This window comes from Delphinus delphis, chromosome 18 (genome assembly GCF_949987515.2).
Source record: "Delphinus delphis chromosome 18, mDelDel1.2, whole genome shotgun sequence".
Taxonomy (NCBI): Eukaryota; Metazoa; Chordata; class Mammalia; order Artiodactyla; family Delphinidae; genus Delphinus; species Delphinus delphis.
In genome coordinates this window covers 63393078-63420913 of record NC_082700.1, presented here as the reverse complement: position 1 = coordinate 63420913, position 27836 = coordinate 63393078, and the positions used below count along the sequence as shown (strand labels likewise).

The 27836-nt window shown below is 35.6% G+C and overlaps 1 protein-coding gene across 4 annotated transcripts; it reads right to left on the bottom strand.

The window, feature by feature from the left end:
* Window positions 1-467: 467 nt before the first annotated feature.
* Window positions 468-27836, bottom strand: GPR180 (G protein-coupled receptor 180). 4 transcript variants are annotated; one of them, XM_059995728.1, is made up of 10 exons: window positions 27685-27836; window positions 25091-25249; window positions 18556-18756; window positions 11907-12087; window positions 11715-11764; window positions 8525-8682; window positions 5163-5354; window positions 3160-3237; window positions 2658-2754; window positions 2003-2131 (listed from the first exon to the last, which is right to left on the bottom strand). In XM_059995728.1, exons 1-9 carry the CDS (start codon window positions 27827-27829, stop codon window positions 2665-2667), a joined length of 1254 nt encoding a protein of 417 aa, XP_059851711.1. In that variant the 5' UTR covers window positions 27830-27836; the 3' UTR covers window positions 2003-2131; window positions 2658-2664. The 4 variants fall into 4 exon arrangements, with proteins under 4 accessions (XP_059851708.1, XP_059851710.1, XP_059851711.1 ...); XM_059995729.1 differs by having other exon boundaries at window positions 2658-2730; XM_059995725.1 differs by lacking the exon at window positions 2658-2754 and having other exon boundaries at window positions 468-2131.

The following is a 27836-nucleotide window of genomic DNA, read 5'->3' as shown; positions in this document are numbered from 1 at the left end:
GAGTGTGGTTACAGCACTAGACCTAGAACCTTTATTCACAACTGCCTTATATATTTACTAACTGTTTTTCTTCATTTAACAGTGGCTCTCAAATAACAAAATAAATTATCAGCAAGTTCAACCATAACTTAAAAAATAGAGTAAAAAAACCCCTGTTCGCGCCTCATAAATGCAAGCACAGCAATATATTTCATATATGTTGATTACAGTTTCCATGTTCTTTGTGTAAATAACACAAAGATTATTCTCTTCCCACTGTTGCAAGTTCACAAAATTTATGAAAAGGCTTCACTCTTTTTCCCCAGCTCAGTTAACTGTACTTCAGTTGAACACAACAGACAATAACTGGGGTTATTAGTGAGATGTGGTAAAAGCAAAGGTCATGACCACTCAGAACAACACCTAAACCTAAGATATACCTCAGATTTTCTAGTCTCATCCTGTAGCTCTCATTTATTAAATAATTTACAAAGAACTGTTGAGGATTTAATGAGCAGGCTGAACTCTGTCATTCTGCCATTTTGCTAGTCATGAACACACGTATTTTCCCTTTAAAATGAAGCAGAATACTATTCATTTCCAATGAGACTAGATGTAAGGGAAAAACAGACAACATCAAAGAGATTTTTAAGTTGTGCTATGTTGCTTTAACTGTTTAATTTTAAAAAGGTTAATTACCAGATCAGTGTACCATCTCTTGCTTAAAAACATAATACCTTTGCAAGTAGATAAAAAAATATCTTTAAAATAAGCCAGAGGTAAAAATGTAAAGGCCTGAATGACTTGAAAAACAGAAACAGAATAATTTCTGATCAGTGACTATTAATGGGCATAGTCATTTTATACAGCAGGTAACAACAACAATTCAGCAATTTTTTAAACAGGCACTTGATAGAGTGTATACTCAATACTGGGGCATCATACGCAAAAATATGGCTTTATTACAAAGGATTCAAGATGGCAACTACTTAGAATCCAGTGCCAACACGGATTATAACAAATCCAGTGAGTATTTTGTTTTTCAATTATTCATAGAAAATTTAATCCTGATTAAGTATCCTTGGGCAGGAATTCATGGGTAGTTGATGACTGAAACCAGCATTTATGTGAAATGCTTCTGTTAATTTAATCTGTGTATACAGCTTAATTATGATTGGGGATTCAGTGTAAGAGAAATGAATTATATCAGGATTAAAACTTTAGTACCATATCACAGAGTACTTTCTCCTTCTTTCTTTTTCAACATGTAAACCAGCTTGTCCCTTCACCTAAGTGCTCAGATTTTAAAACCCTTTGTAAAACCAATGCAATGTATCTAAGTTTTTCATAAACTATCTGTCAAAAACGCTTTGCTAATCAAGCTAAAACCTAGCTAGAGCTAAAATAGAAGAAAATGGAGAATAACCCCACCCACAAATAAACAAAAGCTTATTCACTTAACTATGAATATATTTTATACCGATTTTCTGAAGTAACTTCATTTTCAATTTCTTTAACTCCAATACAAAATGCATTTTCCTTAAAGCATAAAAAGAAGCAGTTTTTAACCAGTGTATTACACTGATTTCATAACTGGACTTGGTTTAGACATGTATAAGCAAGTAATCATTTAACTTATTACTTTTTATAAGACTATCAAACCTGAGTTAATTATTGATATAAGATGAGGCATTATAAGTGGTGAATTTCTTACCAAAATATCATATAATTCTTTTCATCTTTATTTCCATATGGAAATTGCATAAATGACCTTATAACAACACTCTTTCTTGAAAGTTTATTAAGTATATCTCAAAACATTTATTACCTTTTTTTCAGTTTGGTACTGCTTAAATGCAGTCGTATAAATAACATGCTCTGCTTTCTTTGTTCAATTTTTCATACCAAAAGTATGAAAAGAAAAGTCACTGTATTTGAATCCTTATTGCACTCTGGTAAATAAATTTACTTTTCCTCTAAAGAAAATCAAGTATCAGAAGTGAGGGCGACTTTTGTGTCCAGATGATATGGTCAGTGGCAGTGTTACTGAGGAAAGTGAAGAAACTTCCCAGTAAAGACTGTGGGATAGAAAGAGTCTGTAGAGAATCACCATGGAAACAGACTGGCAAAGGATAACGCCTACTGTAATGACCTGAAAAGAAAAGAAAGAGAATGCTTTACTGCATGCAAAAACAGAAATTATATTCATTTTATCATGGACCTATAAATACTTTACACATATATAAACTTATATATATGTTATATAAATATATATAAATAAAAAACTGTATCTGTCCCATCTTTACTGTGTGTACATTTTGTAAAAGAAATTTTCAATAGGAAAATGAGACTAATGTTCAACTATAATTGTTCAAAAGTAAAATTCCTTTAACAGTTAGTTTATAGATGTCAAAATAAGACACAAAAGAATAATTTGCTAAACCATCTTCTCAGGGTGCATGCACTAAAGAAAGTAATAGGAAAAATCAGACTCCTGGCTAATCTAGTAATAGGAATAATATTCCTAATCTAGGAATAGGAATAATAATCTAGTAATAGGAATAAAGCATGCCCCTACCTGAATGCTGGAGAGTGCTCTAAAAGCCCTTTCCGAAATTCTCAAGTCACTTCTCTATTTTTGTAGACTACCTTCCTATCTATTTATCCTTTGTAAATACCTCAGGTTCAAGAAACATTTGTGTGTTCAACCGCACACTGCATTGCTTGTAAAGGGCTCCTGGCAGAACTCCACTTCGAAATGATGGAGTAATTCACCTAAGAAGGTAGGTATCAATACAACCAAAACGTGGCATACTTGAGCATGGCATTCCAGTCTGCAGGCTGTTAAAGCAACTAGACTGACTTTTAGAAAGCTGTCTTGATTTTTAACATTATGTAGCAAAAAATTTTAATCATTTTTTCTTAACTACAAAGATGAGTTATAAATTTTATAATTTAATTTATAAAACAGTATTATGAAATTGGCTAAGAATAACAAAAGCTATTTTCCATCATTCTGCTTATAAACTAAATTTAAATACTCACTGGTTCAATATTTTGTTTCAAAGTTTTATTTTAAAGAATCCAAGAAACCGCTGAATGGATAAACAGGCCTTTCCTACTTTAATAATTTCCCAATAAAGACTACAAAAAACTATTTTGATCATGTATATTATTTACCTTATCTCTTTGGTAGTCATTAAAAATGATAGAAATGCATGCAAGACCTGGATGGCACAAAAACCACAAGATACAGCCCTGAAACAAATGAAAAATAAGTCAAGTAAGCGCAGCTATGCTTTGTTTTCAGAATGTACCAGGTAAATAACATTACCAGCATATTTAGGAGGTCATGATTGATCTCAATTGGCCTGTATAGTAGAACTTGCAATAAAATGTAGCAATATATCTGCTATTGTTGTGACAATGATATTCTGTTTCTAATCAAATGGGTGTTTTTGGAGTATTTAAAATCTTACATCTTCCTCATACATATATTTTGAGGTTTTGATATATAAGTAACAAATCTGAGAAAAACAAGGTACAAATGTGTAATATTTCTATAAAAAACAAATAAGAATATACATTCATATTTGCATATAGATACACAAAGAAATTCTGTAAGAATACACAAAAAACTGACTAGCAGCGGTTACCTGTTTGAGATTTAGTACAAAAGACACAGAATTAGGCGAGTAGGAATGGGAAACTTTTTAACACTATACTTTTCAAATATATATGTTCTATTTATCCTAGAACATGGCAACTTATCCTTTTCCAAAATTAAATTTGAAATAAAATAATAAGTTAATACTAGTAGCTGTTGAAATGCTTGGTATATTGAGGTTATAAGAAAAAAAAACAAGATATAGAAAAATGTGTTCACAATGCTACTATTTGTAAAAAGTGAAGGGAAATATAAATATATATATATTTTTGAATTTTATTTATTTTTTTATACAGCAGGTTCTTATTAGTTATCCATTTATACATATTAGTGTATATAGTAATATATTTTAAATTCTCTAAAAAATAAATTAGGAATTAATAACAGTGATTATATGAGGAGGTGATAACTGCATAGATGGGAGAGAAGAAACACGTTTGCTGCTTTTTAAATACTTTTGGATGTTTGAACCTATTCAAATAGTTATATTAAAACATATAAAAATTAAAGTTTAAGAAAAAAATTTTGTACTGTTTTAAACATAGAAGAAAAGAAGAAATTTAGTTTTTAAATACCTGAGGTATATACTAACTTTTGAAACAATAAGCACTACTGTCTCTGGGAAGAATTCCAAAGTGAAATGGCATATCCTTGCCTGTTTGGTACTCAGAGGCCTGACATGGGTTCCTAGGGCTGCAGCAGCAGCTTTAAAATGCTCCACATCTGGAATAAAGAAGGAATTTGGCCCTCCTCCGTCTCAGCCTCGTTCTACTGAGACTGTCAACGAGGGTGGGCTGACCAAACTGCTTATCAGAATGGTGCTTTGAGTTGCCAAGATGATGGGTTACGGATTCTCTCAATCTGACCAAAAAAATATAACTTTCTAGGAAGGAAGGCTTCTGTAACGTTACTGACTCAACCTGTCTCCTGATCTTTTCCTTTATTAAATGGGTACAGAAAAAAAATCCATTTGCCTTTAGATCTCACTAGCATAAGAAGGACACAACAAGGGGGAATGAAGTAAACATGATCTCATATGGATGACATGAAATGGCTGAAACATAGTATGTACTCAGCCTCCTGGCTCCCTCTGCTTATGCTGAAGGACGGCTCTTCATAGTTTGTTATAAAACATTGCATAATTCTGGGAGTAACAGTTCATAGTCCATTAATGACTGTTTTTTGAGACATGCAAACCGTATCCTAATTTTTTTATTAAAAAAATTCTGATACTACAGAAGAAATGTAAAATCCCTATTGATAAAGAAATTATAGTACAGGCAAAACGGACCTGCCAAAGATTACATGGAAACTACTGTTTCATGAGTTCTGCAAAATGGGGATAATATCATCTATATCTCATAAGTTATGAAGATTAAATGATTTGAAGCACATAGAGTACCTGGCACGTAATAAAACCTTACTAAATATTAGCATATGGTGGCTCCTTAACTTCCCAAGTAAAGCAAAATGAAGTTGATAATGTGAAGAAGTCATTTTCTAACCAAACCCATACTTTGGCAAAAGTGATATAGAACTCCCTCTTGAGTGTACTTCTTTCCACTGTGATGATCTGGTAGAGTCCACAGCCTAATGACAACGCTAGGCAAATTCTTAAAACAATTAGAAGGATCCCTGCTAAGTTGTGGTGTGAATGGTGGCTGTGAGGACTGGTATCTTCAAACTGTTCCCAAAGTAGCAAAATACTCTGTAAAAAACAATATTTAGAGAAAAAAGTCATGTCTACTTACAGTAAGGTACTTTTTTCAACTCTTTCCTATATCCCCTTAACCAGTATATAAACATTCCTAAGAGGCTCTAAGATTTATCAGACTATATAAGGTGTTGATTAATAAAGCACAAGCAGTTTTTCCTTCACTGATACCCTCAGCTGGAGAAAAGGGATTGTAATCGAACGAGACCACATGCAAGAGATAAAAAATGCTACTGTTACCAGGATTCAAGTAAGACAGCTCTAATGATGAAAATAAGTCGAAAAGATGAAGAGAATAAACATAAAACTTTCTTCTAAATCTCTTTCTTACTTCAACACCTTATTAGGAATCAAACCGTTCTGCATTCAAGCCCATTATCTCAGGATAAACTTTCAAATATCTCAGTATCTTTTGTAATCCAGAAATTAACAAGTCAGAATTGTTGATTTCAGACCTCATTCTTTTCCCACGGTAACTTCCCTGGGTAAAGGAGAGGAGATTTTCAATGTCCAACGTAGCATCCAGGGCACAGTTACTTATCCTTATTTGTCTGTTCACCTTTTTTACCATATTGTTACTATCCCAGTGTAAAGCTCGCAAGTTCTTCATTAAGCTGTTCTGTTTACTGCTATTCAGTAGAAATCAGTGCCCACATTGCCTCCACCTTTACCAAACAGCAATCACTTCAATTATGATAATTTTCACCATCACACGTGTCAGTAGCCCTCTGTGCTCCCTTCATTTGCCAACTCAGCCTTCAGAATTGGGTCTTCAGTGGCTTCCAAAGAATTTAGGTCGAAACTCCATTATTAAATCCAATTTTAGGCTTTATGGGGTTTACCAGCAACCACTTCCTTTCCTCATTCTCAAATCTTCCACCCTAATTTTACTCCAGCTACCATTCTTGCTAGGTGAACTCTTTTCTCATCTTGCACACATAAATTTCCTTCTTGAAACAAAAATTAGATCTTTATTACAGAAATTCATTCCTCTACGCCAAATTATACCCGTCTGATTCCTTAACTTGCATTTCTAAACGTAACTCTTTACAACAAAGAAGTGCTATTATAGAACTACCATTTCCTGCTATGTGAGGTAATGGATATGTTAACTGGCTTGATTGTGGTGAACATTTCATAATGTATAAATATATCAAAACATCAAGTTGTATACCTTAAATCTATACAATTTCTATTTTTCAATTATAACCCAATAAAGCAAAAAAACCCCCCAAACTACTATTTCCCATGATTCACATTTTTACATATTCATACTCCCATATTTCCACATACGTATGCTAACGCAGGACCTGTGGAATACACTGTACACATTTACGTGATCTCTTGTTGCCTGTCTCGTCCCCCTAGTCTGGCTGCTGTTGAGAGTCAGGGCCATGTCTAATACATTCTTCACAAATGCTCACATAAACTCTAGGGTAGTGTTATAATGTCAATTTGTATTTGTTTATGATAATGAATTTAAATTGCAATGAAATAATGAAAATTCAATTTTTAAAACAGTTATTGAGAAATGAGAATTTAACCTGATATTAACACTACTCTCCATAAATCCTGGATCAAAAACATTAAGTTGGCAGAACTTACCCTTACTTTAATCACCCCTAATTCAGTTCTTTCTCACTAGCCCTCCCATCCTGGCATTATCTCCTTTTTAAATATCAATATCTGTGATATGGTCTCTTTCTAAATCAATCATGTAAATTCAATAAACCTTCACTCAGCACCTAAGGTACTAAAATAAGTACTAGAGGTAGATGGGCACAGGCCTTACCCTTCACTAGTGAGTTTTTCAATTTATTTAATGCATTAAAACTTAGATTATGATGTCCTTTACAGAGCCCAGATGTATATTTCATTTTCATCTATAGCTGATGGTCACAAACTCAATACAAATTTTTATGTTTATAGCTTTCTTCTTAATTTTTATAAATCCATTGTACGTAGGCATATGGAGATCCTAGAATAATGTCTATAGGTCACTATAGAGAAAAACAAAAAAAAGGCATAGAGGACTCTTCTAAAAGACCAAGTTTGTTTTTACATTTGTTTTCAAAAACAAGATCCTATTCTTTTTTATTCTATGTTTTGTTTTTTCTTTAATCTGATATTCACTTGAATTCTTTCATGTATAAAGTAGATTCTGGCCAATGAATGAATCTCAAATTCATTAACTGACTCATTTAATATTGAGTACTTACTAAGTGTTAGAAAATATGAAAGAAAGCTCTTAATTAGGAAATGAGAATCTAACTGAATATTAAATATACTGCACTGAAATAATCTGATAGGAAGCTCAGATTCAGGTAAATTACAATGAAATTCTACAATATACATATATCAGCACTCAGAAAATTAACAGGTTATTTATCTATCACTCTTTTTTTTTTTTTTTTTTTTTTTTTGCGGTACGCGGGCCTCTCACTGTTGTGGCCTCTCCCGTTGCGGAGCACAAGCTCCAGACGCGCAGGCCGAGCGGCCATGGCTCACGGGCCTAGCTGCTCTGCGGCATGTGGGATCTTCCCAGACCGGGGCATGAACCCGCGTCCCCTGCATCGGCAGGCGGACTTTCAACCACTGCGCCACCAGGGAAGCCCTCTATCACTCTTTTTTTTTTTTCCCATTTTTTAAAAATTGAAGTATAGGTGATTTACAATGTTGTGTTAGTTTCTGATGTACAATAAAGTAATTCAGTTACACATATATATACATATTCTTTTTCAGATTCTTTTCCATTATGGTTTATTAGAGGATATTGAATATAGTTCCCAGTGCTATACAGTAGGACCCTGTTTATCTATTTTATATATAGTAGTGTGCATCTGCTAATCCCAAACTCCTAATTTATCCCTCCTTCTCCCTCTTTCCCCTTTGGTAACCATAAATTTGTTTTCTATGTCTGAGAGTCTGTTTCTGTTTTGTAGATAAATTCATTTGTGTCATATTTTAGATTCTACATATAACTGATATCATATGGTATTTGTCTTTCTCTTTCTCACTTACTTCATATATGATCTATCACTCTTTAAATTCATAGTTTAAAATGACACAAATTCCTCATGGGTCCCAGGTTTCTTGACATGAGATATGTTCAAATTTGCATTTCTCAATATTGCAAAGCAGAAACATTTAGTATCACTACTAACCTGTGTTATGACAATGAAGACAGCAATGCCAGTGGACGCAGGAGTAGAATCCCACTGGAGAGGTCTGCTCTGAGACTTCTTCATTCTGACTATTGTCCAACCCATGCATAGACTCAGAAGTAAGTATAACATTTGAATTTGGGAAGCGATGTCAAAAACTAATGGGAAATGAAAAGCAAAGTCAACTGAGTTTTCACAATACAAAGAATTTTATCCTTTTTTTTTTGGTCACACTGCACAGCTTGCGGGATCTTAGTTCCCCGACCAGGGACTGAACCTGTGTCCTCAGCAGTAAAAGCATGGAGTCCTAACCACTGAACCACCATGGAATTCCCAAATTTTATCCTTTTTGCATTGAGAATATAATTATTTTATTAACCACAAAAGACAGGCATTTTAAAAAAGAAACTGATGAAATTCAATAAGAGATATTCATGTATAATAATTCTAAAGAATTAAAATTTTGCCATTAAATTTGTAAACTTTCTGAAAATAGTTAAAACAATGGCAATACTCCTATTTTTAAAAATATATATGTGTCCATATCATATCTTTATTAAGGCCAACTTTAAATCTCTTTGTGTTTCTTATTCTTCTTAGTTTTTCTAATTACAATCTATAACTCACTGCTTATGAAAAGAAACAAATTTTAAATATAACTTCTGCAATGTGGAGAATACTTCTGGGTTGTTAATTTTTTTTGGTGGCTGACCTATAATATGAAGAGTATTTTCTAAACCTATCAATAAGAAATAGCATGACAATAAAACGCAGAGCTGCTGTAACATCCAATTATGTTGGCCCTAGTGTCAAGAGTCCTGAAGACGAATGAAGCGCTCCATGCATTAGTGTGATGTGCCACCCGGTGGCCATCGCTTACACTGCAGGGGAAGCTGGCTGTGGTAGAAAAGACGCAACGAAACCGCCTGCACCCAGTTCAGTGTGACAAGAAAATAACAAGCAATAATACTTCAACTGCCATGTGTATTCATTTTAGAAGTTCTATTTACTGATTTTTTAAAAAATTATTACTTTTCCATCGGAGTGTATTTTGATGTGGATTTTGGGATAAACATGTGATCACAATTCAATAAAATAAAACTTTCTTCAAATTGCCATTTATAACTTTGATGTCTATGACTTTTATTTCTTTTATATAAAGATATTCTTAGAGAAACATAAAACTAGCTGTAGTATCAAACTTATATTAAAAGTTACAAGCCAAAAACTTATTAATAATAGACCTTTTCAGCTTTATTTTGCCATATTTTTCTCCAGCTCTGCCACCCAAATTAAAACCAGATACTTTACATTTATGCTTACATACTTGTAATAGCGAATTCTAATACTGAACTGTCACTACACTTTAATGATATAAAGTGTCATGGCCTTTCAGAACAAGCACAATTTTCTTACACCATAGATTTTAAATGACTGTGATGCTAATTATTTTTATTAAACATTTCACAAATACATATTCAGTTATTTAAAGAAGTTAGCCAAAGGAATATCCCTAGATAAGTTGCTAATTAGCAAAAACAAATACTGGGGAGGAGGGAACACTGGCTCATTTCTTTACATACTAAATAATGCACATATTGATATAATACCATAACTGTGAGGGTAGGTAGACACTGCTTATCTGTTCTTGAAAAATAACTAATGTAGATAAAATACACAGATGACACAAAAACCCCATTCTGTGGAATTTGATTAAAAATCTTCATTAACCAAACCTGTTGTCAGAACTACCAAAAATGATCAACATTGATTTATTGCAGTTTTTTTAAAAAGACTTTTGCTTTTAACTTACCATGAAGATGCCAGACAGCCTAAAACACTGTTTTGAATACAGTAGACACTCACAAAACTTCAAAAGTCCTTGATTTTAGTAACAGCTTTGCTACTGATGGGTCTCTGTGTGCTTTGCCTCTTTGGACCACAATTTCTTCATCTAAAATGCATAAGCTAAATTATTTCTATGCTCTGTCCAGCTTTAAAACTCTAGGATTCTCTTAAACATCCTGAGTCATCTAAGAGAAAACAGGGGTTGAAACCAGGGTTCTAGTAATGTCAAAAAAGGAGAAGCAACTCTTGTTCATGCCCAAGAGGTAAACAGTATCCATCCTCTTCACAAGGAAAAGGAAAGGTTCTAGAAGTTTTAGAATCTTAAAATAGGCAGCAAGATCAGGATAAGTGGGTCCTGAGATGTTTATGGAGATTACCATAAGATACCCTATTAAAGAGTGAGGAGACTAGAAGAGAAATATGGAAATATAAGGAAAGTAAATCCTAGAATGTCTTCGTTTTCAGAATATGCTTTTTTAGAGCAAATCTTAACTTGTTTTTCAGGATTGAGAATGGCATATGACCTGATGTCCCTCTAAAGTTCCCTTTAAAAAGTCATGATTATAGGAACTTTTAGTTTTTCACCATCATATTTAACTGAAAAACTACTTCACAAAAGTTCCTCTTATAAATTAAAGAACAAAGCTGAGAGGTCAGCTCAATTACAGGTATACTCTATGGCTCTGGGTTAGAAATAGAGACAAAAGAGTCACAAAAGGGATGAAAAAGAGAAAAAAAACCTTTAGCTTTGTGGTCAGAAAATTGGGGTCTAAATCTTGGCTCTACCATTCACTAGCTGACTGACATTTGGGAATGTACTTCCTGTCACTGAGCCCAGATTCTTTATCTGCAAAATAGGGATAAGCATATCTACTTCACTGAGTTTTTATTGAGGACAAAAATGAGAGAATGTGGGAATCTCCTGGTGGTCCAGTGATTAAGACTTGGCCTTTCCAATGCAGGGGGTGCGGGTTTGATCCCTGGTCGGGGAGCTAGGATCCCGCATGCCTTGCAGCCAAAAAACCAAAACATAAAACAGAAGCAATATCGTGACAAATTCAATAAAGACTTTAAAAATGGTCCACATGAAAAAAAAAAGAGAGAATGCATATAAATATGCTCTAAAGACAATGAAGAGCTCTACACATTACCTATGACTAAGAAGAAACTAAATAGGATATGTGGAAACTAAATGTATAACCTTGTTTCCAGTTGAGCTGAATCTAACCAACCTTGGATAAAAAAACTGTATTATGACAAAAAGTAATTGACAAAAAAGGAAAACATACAAGAAGCAGACAGCAAGTTTATGTTTTAAAAAAACGCTCAGTAAGATACTCACATTCTGCCAAACTTCCCATAAAAGGTACCCCTATTCCATCTTTGGAGTAACTGAAGAATTGAAGAGGAGAATATTAGCATCAATTACAAGTGTGAAAAAAATCATTCATAATCAAAGCAAGCATAATTTTGGTGGACTAATTAGGATTAATTAGACGTAATGATGAACACAGTTTTAATGGTTTTGAGTTACCTGGAGAAATGAATGTAATTAGCAAAAGCTGAACCAGCTTGTAACAGCAATGCAGTTGTCAGAACCTTTAAAACCACGTGCATGGGTCCTCCTTTCTTAATAGCCTGCCACAATGATTGCGCATAAATGCAAGCAATCACAAAGTACACTAGGACTAGGAGGAAAAAGAACTCATGTAACCCTGTGAAGAGAAGAAAGGAACAAGCCAGTTATAGTGTTGGGTTGCTTTCAAACCTTCCCATCAGTATATTTCCAGAACTTGCTTTTTAACTGAAGTCATAGCATTTACTTTTGTGAAAGAAAAAAAAGGAAGACTGTTGAAACAAATAATTTTCTACTTTAGGATACAGTTTTAACTAAAAGAACGCAGATTAAACTGAAGTCAATCTATAAGAAATCATATTGGTCAGGGAATAAGCCCAAAGACTAACCACAAGATCACAGTTTTGGTCGAAACAGTAAATTAAAACAATGATTTCAGCATTCAGTTAGATATGCTTTTTTACCCCCCAAAGTGGATTTCTTTTATAAGACGTTTAAAAATAGATTTAGTCAGTCAATAAGAGTTTTATATACCCTGACAATGATTCTCAAAGTGTGAGCCCTGTGCCAGCAGCACCATCAGTAGGGAAGTAGTTAGAAAGGCAGATTCTTGGGACTCAACCCATATCTACTGAATCAGAGATTCTGGGAGTGGGACCCAGCATTCTGGTTTTAATAAGTCCTTCAGTGATTCTGATACAGCTAAAGCCTAAGAACGAAGCCCTGGAATGTATCATAACCTTAAATTCCCATTTGGACAAAGCGTCAAAATACCTGTCACGACCAGGCCTCCTTCTGAAGTAAATGGCATTCAGCTCTGTCAAAGAGGAAAATCTATGGAGACCATGGGACTCCACTCCACAGGTGACTGAAACTGAAACACCTGACCAAGTGGCTACCAATCCAAAGACTAGTCACTGGCCAGCAGCATCACTTGGTTCTCAGATACGAAGCCAGTCATGTTCTCTTGGGACATCAAACCACAAAACATAGAAAGGATGAGGCAAGAGAAACTGGAGTTGAAAAGAGTTGATGATGGAGCAGGCCAAAGGAGTCAAACCAGGCCATGATGAAACCAAAATTCTGGGCAAGCAGAAATTTTGAATGAGCAGAGGGAGCTGGTTGGTAGAGACAAGAACAGAGCATAGGAATGTGCAGATTTTATATTAAAAATGGTCCCAGTCATTAAGCAGCCTCCAGTTTCTACCAGCAGCTTTTCAGTAGTCTTCACACATCCTCAAGATAAACACCCCTTTTTCTGTGTTACCTGGAATCTTTTGACTGTGTCTTCATTTTTCGGAAATTTCAGAAAATTTTATAACGAACCAGGGGCCAGCTTTGAGTTTAATGGCTTACATTTACTTGGTTACATCTAAACCTAGTCCCTAATATTAGGGCTTTTATATTCTATCTAAATAACACTGGATATCGTGACAGTGGCTGTAGCTGTCTCCATTGAATCTGTGTATGAACGTCTAAACTGTACTCACTTCCATTCCAACTGTGACCCCTGAATCTGCTCTGGCTTCCCATGTGGGATAAACTCCAAACAACAGGCAGAGAAGGGAATATTTACATTGTATGGAAAATAATTTTAGAAAAGTAATCCAGAAGATGCAAACAGTAGGAAAAATACTCAATAAACAGTTCAATCTCAATCATGTTTTTGGCGTTGTTAGGAGAAAGAGAGAGAGAGAGAAAAAGAAGTATTTCAGCCACTGGGTGTCTCTCTTGCTCTACGTACATAAATGTTGATGGTCCACTTCTCTAGTCTAGGTGAGAAAGTATGTTTAGACTTCAGGAAGAGAATATCAAAGAACAGAATGGGCATATTTTCTTTTAAAATTCCTGAAACAGAGGCGTATTCTAGCTTTAGAAATAATGGGACAATAAACCTGGGATTGTTATAGTAATGGAACAAGGCAGAAAATAAGCTAAACATATTATAACTGTGTGTCAGTAAAAGTATGCTATCCTGTGTTCTGAATCTGTTTTTACCTTTTCTTCTTAGTATAAAGAATTAAATATGGCATTCTATTTAAATTTTTATTTATTTATAATACTTTACAAAATATTCATTACAAGATAAGGTTTCAGACGCTATTAGCTTAGAAATGCACCATGAAAAGAAAATCCCAGACTATTTATTGAGAACCAGAATAATATAGGAGGAAGGGACTTTTGAAAATAAGACACATGTCACTAGCAAAAAATGTTTTAGGATTATTCAAGATTAAATGTATCTTCCATAAAAAGCTAACACGGTAACCAAAAAATTATTTCATTGAGATAATATATTAAATAACTTGAACTAGGACATTTGTCCTACACTTTGCTCATTGCATTTTGCATAAATTATTCCTACCTTTACCCTGATACTTTAAAGATAAAACTCTGGGTCTGCACTCAAGTGTTCTTTTAAATAAACCACCTCTAGGGAAAAAAGTCTGGTTTTTTTTTTTCTCTTCAATCAACTTTACTTTTGTTCTGCCACCATCCTTCACAGGAAAGTAATCTACGTTCACCTTGAAATTAAAATCTAATTTTAAAACAGGTGGAGGGCTTCCCTGGTGGCGCAGTGGTTGAGAGTCCGCCTGCCAATGCAGGGGACACGGGTTCGTGCCCCAGTCCGGGAAGATCCCACATGCCACGGAGTGGCTGGGCCCGTGAGCCATGGCCGCTGAGCCTGCACGTCTGGAGCCTGTGCTCTGCAACGGGAGAGGCCACAACAGTGAGAGGCCTGCGTATCACAAAAAAAAAAACAACACAAAAAAAAAAAAACAGGTGGATACTAGGTATTAAACTTACATATACACAAAAGAAGAAAAACACTCTTAAATGAGCATGCAGTAGGTGACAAACACTTATGTTATAAGGGAATGAGCAGATTTTAAGGCAAACTTAACTGGAAGCACTGGCAAAATTCAGTAGGAAGAAAACTTCCAGGACAGCTTTAAAAAAATTCAGTTCTGGCTAAATGATGGGAGATGGGAGAAAATAGGGTAAGAAAAGGAGAGAGTCAATGGGTCATGAGGCAGCCCCTGGAACACTCTCGCCTACCTGTGATGCTTGTTGTCTCAGAACCCCAATGGCCATCCTACCTTCAAGGGTCTCAAGATAAATCCTGATTAGTCTAAACCAATTAGAGAAATTCCAATATTCCCCTTTCCCAAAGAGGTAAACCTAACCCTTTACTTCGACATGTTGGTTTACCCTTATCACCTTTCTGATACCTTCACTTACATTTCTCTTATGATGTTAGACAACAAGGTCACGTGTCGAGTTCTGGCCAATGAAATAAGGGAGCTTCTGGGAAAGGTTTCCTTGCTCTTAAAAAAGAGACATTGAATTTTGCAATTGCCTAGATGTACGGCCCAGACTGCTGCAGTTAACTTTGAATATGAGGGAGCTGACAAAGCTGACAGTCAGAGGATAACAGAGTAGGATAATGTTAAATAAACTACCCTGAAGAAGCCTCAGAAATTATTGTCATGTAAGAGAATTAATTTCCTTATTGTCTATACCACTTGCATTAGAGTTTTCTGTTACTTTAAGTTACAGAGCCAAAGGTAAGATCCAACCCATTATCTTTCAGGATAACGGAGGAGAAAAGGGAACAAGAGAAAATAATAAACATATCTGGAATCTTCAGAACAGTGAGATGGCAGGTGTGACAGAGCCTGTAATACCATTCCAATGAAAACCAGTCTACTTTAGACAATAATGCTTTAATTCTCAGGATTCTGAGTACTTCTTCTTTTGGTCTCTACCAATCACAAATACAGTTAACAAGGATTCTAAGTTTTTAAGAGGTAGTTTTATTTTATTCTACCTTGAAGCATGATATTCCTATGTAGTATTTTGTCAAGTAGCATCAAACTTGCCTTAGTCTACATTAAAAAAAAACCCCTCCAAAACAAAAAAACCTAAGTCTGTAAAATACAGGACTAACTAAAGTCTCATAGATATAAAATACATAGTTGGTTTGAAAGAAAACAAACTGTAAGATTTAACCAGAGTAGCATATAACATTAATTGTAGCTTTCTGCACCAGGTTATTCTAATTCAAACCTCTAAGATACATGCTTTAGCAGTCAATTCTCAGTAAAAAGCATAGCAAATCAATTTTCTCTACTTAGGGCAGAAAATTAGTCAAATGAGGAAAAGTTTCTAAAATGAACTAACTGGGAATTATTCCCTGGAAACAAATTCTATACCTGAGGCTACAGAATAGGAAGAATCCCTCTTAAGGCTCTACGTTGAAACCAGCACATTACCAAAACAATGTGGAATATGGACTTTTAGCTAAGTGGTTCTGCACATTAGAATCAACTCCAGAGCTTTGACCAACTACAAGTGCCTAGCTTCCACTCCAAAACCAAGTCTCTCTCTCAGTCTCTGGGGGTGGACATCTGTACTTTTTCCAAAGCTCTCCACATGCATACACAGTGACAGGTTGAGAACCACCGATTTAGACTTCAATGTAGAATTAATCATATTTTAAGGCATTTAAATAATAAAATGATGTGATCCTTGGAAATTATGCCAGACATCTAGCAATGAATACTTTTGAGTACTTATGGCACTTTTTAATAATCAATCCCTACAGATTAGCCTTGCACAGAATCCCATGCTTAATGAAAATCCATGTTATAGTGAAATTTCTTCCCTCATTTAAATACTCTTGGTGACATGACCAAAGTAACTTTCCCCATTCTAGTATAAGAAAGACAGATTTTAGACATACTATAAGTATCAAATCAAAATCAGTCACAGGAGAAGACAGGTCAAAAGGAGTCAGGACTAAGAACTGAGTCAGAATGGTTAGTGGGAACCCTAAAGAAAAAGCTAGCCATAATTCAGGGTGTTGAAAAAAACACTAGAAGACATGGGCAAGGTTCAGGATGAGCCAGGGTAAGGATGACTGACATTCAGTACTCCAAGCACCACACAGGGCACAAATGTCATTGCCTTATGGCCTACGGTCTAAGTTCAGATATCAAACTGGGAATGCGGAAAGAGTCCAGAAATGAGAGCCTAATAAGGAGGCAAGAAAAAGAATATCAGGATCCAGTGAGTCTCATGGATCCATACAATAAACAAAACCACCTCGAGCCTCCACTCTCCTGCCTGAAGGCAGGAGGGGGAAGGGCTACCAGATGTGGACTCCACTAGAGGCAGTAGGGTTTGCATGTACAGCGACTACAGAAGAGCATTACTTCCTGCTGAAGCCTGACCAGTCCTAAAGATAAGTGTCATATGAAATAATGAAGCCTTATAGTTAAAAGAAACCTTAAAAGCAAGTTAATCCAACCACCCATCCAATGCTATCACTAGACCTGGGTTTCATCAATGCCTTTCCAAACTATGTAAAATAAATGTCAATATCTCTTACTAAGATAAAAGAAATGGTAGGACAGAATTAACTTTCAATAATGATCTACATTGATCCAAAATAGTATCAAGTGAAATTTAACCTTTACATTCATTTGCACTCAAAAACAATTATGTCATTTCCTTCACAGTAAAGACTTTTAGAATGAATTATTTTTAAATGTTTAGGACCCCATTCTGTCACTATGTAAGTATTTTCTCAAACTAAAGGATATTTTTAAAAAAGTTTCTTTCTTCATACATTAAGTCACTTGTGACTTATTGTTTATAACACAAGCTCCTTGAGTTGCTTTTCTAGCTGTGGCAATTTACACTTTGAGCTTAACAACTGGTTTAGTCTAATGTGGCCTCAACTCCTGGCCTACCTCCACCCACTCACCTTGATGGCAAATGTAATGCAATGGGATTGCACTTTTCTCTAAGCAGACTAACTCTTCCAAGTGGGTAATGAACTCATGAAGAGGTAAACACCTAACCCTTTTTTTGACAGATGGCCTAGAGATTTTAGTTTTCATTCTGACATGTTAATTTACAAATCCATAATATTTTATAGCATGTCCACCATTAATCACAAGAAGTCATTCATTTCTGTTTGGGCTAGGAATTCACTTCAGTAGGGCAGAACATAAAATTTTGTCAACCTAAAATTTTGATGAAATATTTTATGGGAGTAGATTTAATTTTGGAAAGTTTTATCAATTTTGATCATTTCAAAAATGGTTGCAATCTCCAATAAAGGCAACCCCTAAATATGTTCAAACAACCTAGTAAAGGACAGCTATACAAAGTAGTGGAGTTTCTATCTCACTTAATCACTGGGTTACTAATTTAGACTGCTCAGTTTCTTAACATTTTTCTGTTTATAAAAATAAAGCTAGCTTATCATAAAAACAAAAAGATTTAGAATGTAGAAACTGAAAATTATCCATAATTCTACCACCCAAAATATGGAAACAATCTGTTACTATTCTTGTACTTCTGTTTATTCTCCGCATTTTTTAACACACTTGAAACCACACAATACAAAATTTCCAGTTCTGCTTTAAAACTTAATAGTACAGCTGTTACAATTCTACAAGATTTATTTAACCATTTGTCTACTGTTGGACACAAGCTGTTTTTAATTTTCAGTATTCTAAAAACATAACATGAAGGTACTTGTGCATAAATCTTTTTCTGTATTTAGGACATATATTTAAATACATATTCTTACCAGATTCTCCAGCACTGAAATGATCAAATGGATTCCCTTCAGCATCCGGGTTTAGTAACATCATTTCAAATGGGATATCTTCCACCTGAGAATTCTCATTGTCCTCTTTGCACGTATACTTGTCTGCATAGAACACGTGCCACATTTGTGGATATGGAATCTGAGACACTGTCAGATTATGTTCAGTCTGATTCATGGCTACTTTAAAGAGAAAAAAAATAGCACTTTCAAAGCAAAATTCTCAAATGTATTCATTGTTTTAGTCACATAATCAATTTGAAATGAGAATTCTTTTGTTTAGTTCTTATTGTCTCAGTAGTCCAAGCCCTGATGTAGTATTGGAATAAGTTCTGTAAGTCATAAAGCAGGTAAAAATAATGTATTTTAACCAACCAAAGGAATCACTATAAAAGTTCTATGAGATACCACAAATGACTAGAATAGTTTCACTGAAACTCTGAATTTCAATTTTAAGTATTTTCAAAGTTTTCAAGTGAGTTAGCAACACTAAAAATTTTTTTGTTGTGGTGGTAAAATGTACACAATACAGAAGTTACCATTTTAACCATTTTTAAGTGTACAGTTCTGTATTAAGTATATGCACAATGCTGTGTAGCCATCACAGTAACATTTCTGAAAATTACTTGAGTTAAATTTAAAATGGAGCATTCAACTTTGGAAATTATTATATCTAAAAACTATGACTGACAAACACCTTCAAAAGATTTCCCAAAATCTCTTCCTGATTTGTTATTCTTTAAAAAGGTACTAAAAGTCGAAAAATAGAAGTTACAGGAATATGAGTTGTCATACTGGGTCACATCTATACAGTGTGTTGGGCTGGGGTGGGAACTCATGAATGTTGGCCTCACACAGACCTGTGCTTGCATCCTGGTTCCAATCCTTACCTTCTATATGACTTTGGGCAAGTTACATAAGCAATGACACTCACTTTCTTCATCTGTAAAATGAAGATAATACAGCAAAGAGCTGATGCAAGGACTAAGTTATATGAGTCACTTAACATGGTATCTGTCATATAGTAGTTGCTAAATAAAGGTTAATTGTCCTTTTCCTTTCTTTAAAATATGGTGATTATACCAATAAGTGGTTCTCAATCCAGGGTAATGCTACTCCTCTGCAGGGCATTTGAAAATGCGTAGGGACAGTTCTGTCGTCACAGCAATTGTTCTCAACTTCAAGATACTTGAAGCAGGGCTGTGCTAAACCTCATACAATCCAAGCTTACGTGACAAAGACCCGTTCTGCCCAAAATGCCAGTAGCACCCCCTTTGAGAAACACTAAATGATGTCTAAGATCCCTTCTCAATCTAAAACTATGATTCTGACCTAAGAGAAACTCACTACTACCCTGAATGTTGTAGGAAAGTGGCGTCTCAAACACTATGTGTAATAAAGACAATGGAAGAGTCAGAGAAGCAAGTCTTACGAATCATATTCATTACTTAACCTCTCTAAATTTCTTTCTTCAGTAGTAAACTTAAGATACTTGCCCTATCTGACTCAGAGTTCTTGTGAGTAGCAAATGAGACAGTATATGAAAGTCCTGTGTGGAGAGTCTGATTCTCTGTAAAGTAGGGTATTCTTAAAATATATGATTATGTTGGGTGCAATTCCTAAGTCTAGATTGCCCCCACTGCATGCCAGTCAGTCTTGATCTTTTCCTCAACTGAAAAAATGAAACTTTCTAATAAATAAAATACATTTCTTGAGATAACTGGAAATTTGTATATGGAAGAGATTTTAGAGGTTATTATGAAATTATTCATTTTCTTAGATGCAGTAATGGTATTGTTATGGTAATGGTTATGGAGAAGAATGTCCTTACTCTTATAAGATGTATGCTGAAATACGGTGAACTGCTCAAGGCACCCATAGCTTATTTTCATTTCAGTTAAAAACGAAAATCACACACATACAAACATAAAGCAAATATAACAAAATATTATTGATAAAATTATTAAATCTAAGCCAAGGATATACAGATGTTGGCTGTACTATGCTTTCAACTTGTATGTATAATTGAAAATTTTCCTAATAAAAAGTTGGAGAAATATTATTTATACGTTGTCTTTATAAATGAGATACAGATTTATCTTGTCAGAATTCAAATTTTGAGGACTTAAACTTTACATTTGGGAATTTCATTAATAGTAGTTAAACTGGACAAGATGATTTTGTTAAGAATACCACAGCATTGTTTTTTTGGATAGCTTAATTTAGCTGACATTTATACTCTTTTTCTTACTGCACAGCTTCTAGAAAAAAGTAGCAAAGACTGTAGTTTCTCTAGTTTCTGTTAAATTGATGACCTTTAATAAGAATTCAATAGCAGCTCAGAAATAAGGCTTTTGAAATGTGCAGCTCAAAATTATGTAATCTGGACTTCATTATATAAAGGCTTTGCTGTGTTGAGGTTTTATCACTTGTACTTTTTCTCTTAGATAAAACAATATAAAAATTTAATCATTATATTTTCACCAATACACTTTTTGATGTTTCATTTTAAATTATGTAGATCTACAACAAATAAAAACAAAAGTGTGCTTCATAAAGTGATATTGGCCTCAGTTTTTGTCTTGCTGCCTTTTTCAGTACGCCTAGGAAATAAGCCTCTTGACAAAACTGCATGTTCATTGTTTTTGAAACAAAAGACTACAGCACAGCACGCTTACTGTATGCTGATGTAATGAGTACCTCAAATATTAACAAAACTTGAATTGCAGAGAATGGTGTTGAAAGGCTAATCGCCCAAAAATATTATAGAGGAAATGAATACTGTTAACAAAATTACCCAGAATAATAAAATACTAACACCTTTAAGCGATTTATACAATACACCAAATGTACAAGAGGAAATATATGCATATGATGTAAAAAGATAATACTGAAAATGTTTTATACACAAAGTTACATTTAATTCTTATAATCTGACAGCAAATTTTTTTGCATATAAACTCATCATTTTCTGTGCATTTAAATATCTTCTTTGTTTGCTTTAAAAACCTACAAAATAGTTTTTATCATTTAAAAAAATCTGATGTTTTATGAATTACTGAAAGAGAAAAAAGCAAAAAGTAAGACTGAAAAATAATTTCTCAAATATTAATTTGGGAGAATGTATAATCACAAGCAACATTCAACACTGAGATTTTTCAAATCTACTAATCTTTTCATAGCTTACAGCAGCAATAAGGTTTTACACAGGAGTTAGGCATAGTTAATGGGCTCATCACCAAGTAGGTGAAAGGCTATTAATTCTTAAAAGTCTCATTAATGGTCAGGAAATGAGAATTATTTCTATAAGGAATTATTTTCAAATACGTGATACTACTACACTGTCATGAATTTAAGGATATGCTTTTTGTTTCAATGCATCAAAGCTTCTAAATGACAATATACTATAAATATGAAAATAATATATAAAAGTTGGAGAATACAGATTTTGTTAAGACTTGGCTTTTGTTAAGGGAAAAAGAACTGATTACATATGTAGAAACTGATATATATGTCATTAGTACTCAATTTATTTCAGACCTCCAAATTTAACAAAAAATCTTCATTCCTCAAAAATTCCAGTTTCCTGAGATCTTCCGTTCCAACAATTCCAAAGAATACCCTTGCACTTAAGATTAGGGAAGAGGAAGGAAAAACAGAAAAAGAAACAACAGCAAGAGGTTTTATAAATTATAGCTCTCTACATATGCAACTCCACCTAAAGAGTCATAATTAGAATCACAGCATTTTAGGACTTTTAGGAAGCTTAGAGAAAACTAGTCCAACTTCCTTGTTATACAGATAGGTGAAGTGCAGCTCAAAGATAACAAGATCTTATTACAAGTTACTAGCAGTGATTCTCAAGTTTAGCTGTCATTGCAATGCAGCAAGTCTCTCTATATACGTAAGTTCTGTGACTGAAGGTATTTGACTGATAAAAAAAAAATTATGTTTTTGCAAGCGTATATAGTATATGGTATAATATTGATCATGTAATATAAGAAAACAAATTGATTCCTATAGCTCAAAGCTTTAAACTGTCTGATAAGTTACTATTTCATTTAATTTCACTTTATTTTATTTGGCTGTGCCGGGTCTTAGTTGCGGCACTTGGGATCTTCCTTGACGCATGTGGGATCTTTAGTTGCTGTGTGCAGGCTTCTATCTAGTTGTGGCCTGTGGGTTTTCTTTCTCTAGTTGTGGTGCGCAGCCTCAAGAGCACGTGGGCTCTGTAGTTGAGGCACGCGAGCCTCTAGTTGAGGCGCTCGGGCTCGGTAGTTGTGGTGTGCGGGCTTAGTTGCCCCGTAGCATGTGGGATCTTAGTTCCCCGACAAGGGATCGAACCCACGTCCCCTGCATTGGAAAGTGGATTCTTTACCACTGGACCACCAGGGAAGTCCCTGATAAGTTTTTAATAGAGAAAGAAAAAGACTTTGAGGTGCGAAGTACAAAGCAAATGACCTACTAACGAAAAACCCCTCAAGCACTAAGTTCCATGACAATTCATCCTACAAATACTAAGTCAATGCTTAACTGAGCACTAGTGTATCATAAATTCTCACTCATAGTACCATGTAACTAACATTCATAGTCCTTATCACAATAGCAGTTTCACACTTACTCACAGTGAACTTATTTATACCCTCAGCAGCCTTAAGGACTGTAAGAGTGTCAGTATTTTGGTCCCTTGATGTATCACTAGTGCCTAGCATAGTACTGGAAGTGCTGTGAATGAATGAATGAATGAATGAATAGACCAAAAGAGCCCTGCTGCTCTCACTGATTGATTTTATAACAAATAAATAAAATGTAAACTTGTAACTAAAATAAATGCTGTGGAGGAGAACAACAGGCTCTAAAAACTCAAGTGTTAGTGGATGGACGAGCCAAAGAGGAGAAGGAAGAAAAAGCAGAGGAAAAGCCTGTGCAAAGGCCCAGGGTGGCAATCAAAGAACACCTGCGCTACAAATAAAATGAGGCCCAACGGGGCAGTGCTGTGAGATGAAGCTGGGGTCGGGGGTAAGTAACAGCCAGACTCGGACGGCTCTGCTGATCAGATTAAGGAGGGCCGCCTTTGTCCCAGAGCAGTAGGAACCCACGGAAGTACTGAAGGTCCTGGTGAGGATGCCAATGTGACATGATCAAACCTGCCATTCAGAAAAATCACTCTGATTCCAGAGGGGGACCGGCATAGCTGCAGTGGCCAGGTAGGAGCTACTGCAATAGTACAGGCGAGAGATTACGGCAGCCTGGAATAACATGGTGGGGTTAGAGATGAAGAAAAGTAGATGAAATCAAGAGATACTGAGAGGTAACTTACGAAACAAGAAGGGGATAACTGGAAACAGAAGGCTAGAACATTTTATACATATGTGCAACACCTAGATGATTAAATTGGGGTAGAAAGGAAAAGAGAATTGATAATGAGCATTTGTATGAATTTCCCAGATAAGTTCTAAAATTCAGGGTTAAGGTAAATAACTTTACGTAACTGTCTTTGATATCTGAATCCAGTCATTCAGGCTTCTTCAGCATACTGTCAATGTCATCTCACAAACCTAGACAAAAGATCCCCACAATGGGTGGCAATGACTGGGGACTTGCACTCTTATCCCTACTCAGGTTATGAGGGAACCAGACAGCTGCTAAGACTAAGACTGGATGTTTAGAAATGGCAGTGCTTTACTGACTAGACTGAAAGAAGAGTCAGAGACTCGTCATTACGCAGAACATGGTAGGGGAAATACAGGGGGGAAAGGGGAGAGGGATAATTCCTATTTTTTTCTCATGGATGTCTCATATTCCTAATTAACAACCAGTTAACTTCCAAGGGGTAAAATGGGTAGCATGGCATATGCTCTTCATCTCTATATTAAAAAGATCTGCACTCACTCTGGATGGCAAACACCCTAATGCATGGGACAGTGTTGATGAGAATGGAACAGCTCAAGAATTCAGGCAACTAGAATAATAAAAGTAGAGCCTCTCCAGAGGCAAACCTAGAGGTTTATAAATGATGTGGGGCTGGTATATTCTAAAATGACACATTGTGTCACCATATGACTTGGTCCCGAGTCCCAATAACATGTTGCAAAACAGCATCACTTGGGCTAAATTATACAATTAACTGAGATAATGCAAGCTTAGTGTTTAGCTCAGTGCTACCAGACAATAAGCATTCAACAAATGTTATCATTCACTCCATGCTGCCACTTGGTCAAAATATATCTGCCATATTGGTATGAATTATGTGACCTGTGAGAAGTCTGAATGTAGGAACGTACACCTTTATAAATTATCTGGATATTTTTTCAAATATTTTGAATAAGAGGGGAAAAAGGCATTCTATCTTTTGATCAAGGAAAAGATTAGTTTCCTTAAACTTTAGCTTAAAATGTACTCAACAGAGTGTGATATGTGCTGTGCCATGAAACATCTAGATATGTAAATACTATACTCCCGACATTAAGGAAGAAAAATATATACATAACGATCAAAGAAAAAAGGATATACTCACTTGTCAACTGAGCTTTGGATAATTTTTCGCTACAGCTATAACCGTGACCGCTTTCCTGCAGCTTTAGCCATTCCTGGGCTTGGAACAGGTAGAGTTTAGCTTCCTTTCCAATGGCTACTGCTATGTCATTGATTCTGACGCAGAGAAGAGCATGGTCACCTGGACATTAGAACAAAAATTATCAACTAGTTTGGTCTTGTATGGGACTGAGACGGTAGGACAATTCAATACCTCTATTTATCAAAATGGGAATTAAAAGAGCACAGTTTTTCTTAAATCTCATTTTAGCTAGGTAGGTCACATTAGAATGACCATCCCATTCAGATGCAAGTCAAGAGATTATTCACATTAATTATCCAAAACAATGTGTGGTGTTTCCTTATACTTCAGCTGATAACGCATGGTTTTTCACTGAATAAACAGCCACTTCTGTATGTAGACATTCACTGTGATAGAATTTTGCCTCATTTTACAACCACTCCACATCTTTAACACTTGCCTATAAACTATCGATAGAAATTTCCTGCCAAAATTTCTTTTGTTTTTTAATATAACATGGCTGTTAATATTTAATTATTTTTTAATATAAAAAAAAAACATCTTATAGCAAGAAAGGTTAAATAAATGAGTTTTGGGGTAGACCTGATACAAAATTTGACATCTGTGACTTTTACAAAGGAATTTTCAGAACAATGTATGTTGTAAGACAACTATAGAATGAGCCTTGTTGCACACAGCAACTACATTTAAGGCCCAGGAGAGAAACAGCAAAAAGTAGTTGCCTCTAGGGAAAGGGACTCTGGGTGAGGAGAAGGGAAACAGGGCTGTTTTTTCATCTGAAGATCTTTTTATTCTCCTGTTTCTGTTGTTTTTACTATTATCACTTTGACTAAACATTTTAAATAAATTTAAAGTTATAGTGTGTATCAAAAACCGTCTAAGTCTCTGATATAAACTAATTACGTTATAAATTATCAACAGCCTTAAAAGTGACTCTAAGGCCCTATTAACATCTTAAATCACATTCTGAATTAGAGTTCATATTTCAGTACTGTATGGTCTTAGTATTATTATTTTCCTGAATTCGAATTCACTGAAAATTGGTAATAGTAAAATACACACACCCAAAAGATAGAAAGTGTGTATGTTAATATACTGGGAACACTCTATTCCTCAATCTTACCTGAGAAATCTGGATTTACTACATGTTTCTCCTCTATGTTTATCAGGTAATCACCATGAAATATCAGGGTTGTCTAAAACCTGTCTGGGAGTCACGAGTAACAAGCCGCGTCACAGCTTCCATACATGCCAGATTTTCTGGTAGTGTCCAGACTGTACCATTTATTGTAGTGACATTACTATCACTGTCAATAGTCAAAGTATAGTTACAGCCAGTTGATTAAGTAACTGAAAATGTTACCTAAAAAAATAATAAAACCCTCGAGTTTCTTCTTCATGCACCCAAGGTCTACTCCACAATAGATTTTGTTAAATGGATTGCATCTCCTTTTCTCAGTTATTTTTAAAACTTCAGATTAAAAATAATAAAGTTTCCCTTCCCTTCACACCAACAATTCTGTAATTCAATACTTTCAATTTCTTTCCCAACCAATTAGCTTCCTGTTTTTATTATCTTCTTCTAAGAATCCTCTCTAGGACAGTATTGTGATCTTGCATCTTTTAATGCTAAAGACTCTATGAATCAAGGATCCTAACCTCATCAAAGCAAATAATTATTTGAGATATAGTAGTAGTCAAATTAAGTAGTATATACCAAGAAAAACGTCCAAATTTTGAGAGTGCAAATAAATAGGGCAAAAATTAGAAGGAATGCAGATTCATTCATTGAAGAATTATGGATTTTTGAGGGAGACCAGAAGGGAAGAATCGAATGCAATCTCACTCAGAAGGGCCACAGAGGATACAAATTATGAAGCTTCCAAGATACACTTGCACGCATTTCTGTAAAGTTAATTCTAGCCCTCGTGGTCCACAGTAAAGCTACTCCTTTCGTAGGGAGGTAACCAAACTGTCCCAGCAATTGTGACAACTAGATTATCAGGTGTTTTGGGGGAGGGGTGGGTGATTCCAAAACCTCTCTGCTGCAAGTAGGTTTTAGCAAACTGATCTTAAGACAAAAAGAACAAAACCCAGGAAATCTAAGTTCTGGGAGTTCACGAATTACGGTGCCTTAGTGTATACAATCAGGCTGAGAACGGAGCGAGCAAAGGATGCTTCTTTAAGCGAAGGATCTCGAAACTGGCAGCAGGAGAGTCATCAGCACATTCGTTAGGACAGGGAGGAAAGGGGAAACGGTCTTTTAGGTGCAGAACACAGCCACCAACCGGGGGAGGTGCTTACAAGGATCTGGGGAGCAGCAACACAGGGGCTGGCCATAAACGCATCCCACGATTCCGGGAAGCTGCGACGGGGGCGGCTGCCGGCCACGCGGGAAGCGCAGGTGAGCTGGGTGAAGTCCCCAGCCTCGCCGCCGCCGGCTCCCGGCTCCCGGCTCCCCACGCGAGGCGGGGAGGGAGGGGCCGCGGGATGGGCCCACGAGCCTTCATCCCTCTCCCCGCCCCCGCACCTACCGTGGAACTCGAAGTGCCCGATGCTCTGGCCTTGAGCGTCTCGGGCCGCGGCGCTGCTGAAGCTGCCTCGCAGCGTCTTACCCTGGCTGCCGGGTGGCCACCAGCAGCAAGTGAAGGCCACCGCCAGCAGCCGCAGCCCCCCCATCCCCGCC

What these genes read in the sequence shown, in the direction of transcription:
- GPR180 (XM_059995725.1), bottom strand. Translation starts at nt 27,829, where the DNA reads ATGGGGGGGCTGCGGCTGCTGGCGGTGGCCTTCACTTGCTGCTGGTGG. An exon ending in AATTACATTCATTTCTCCAG is followed by an intron (nt 11,765 to 11,906) that starts GTAACTCAAAAC and finishes TCAATTCTTCAG; the next exon opens with TTACTCCAAAGATGGAATAG. An exon ending in TATGGGAAGTTTGGCAGAAT is followed by an intron (nt 8,683 to 11,714) that starts GTGAGTATCTTA and finishes ATTTCCCATTAG; the next exon opens with TTTTTGACATCGCTTCCCAA.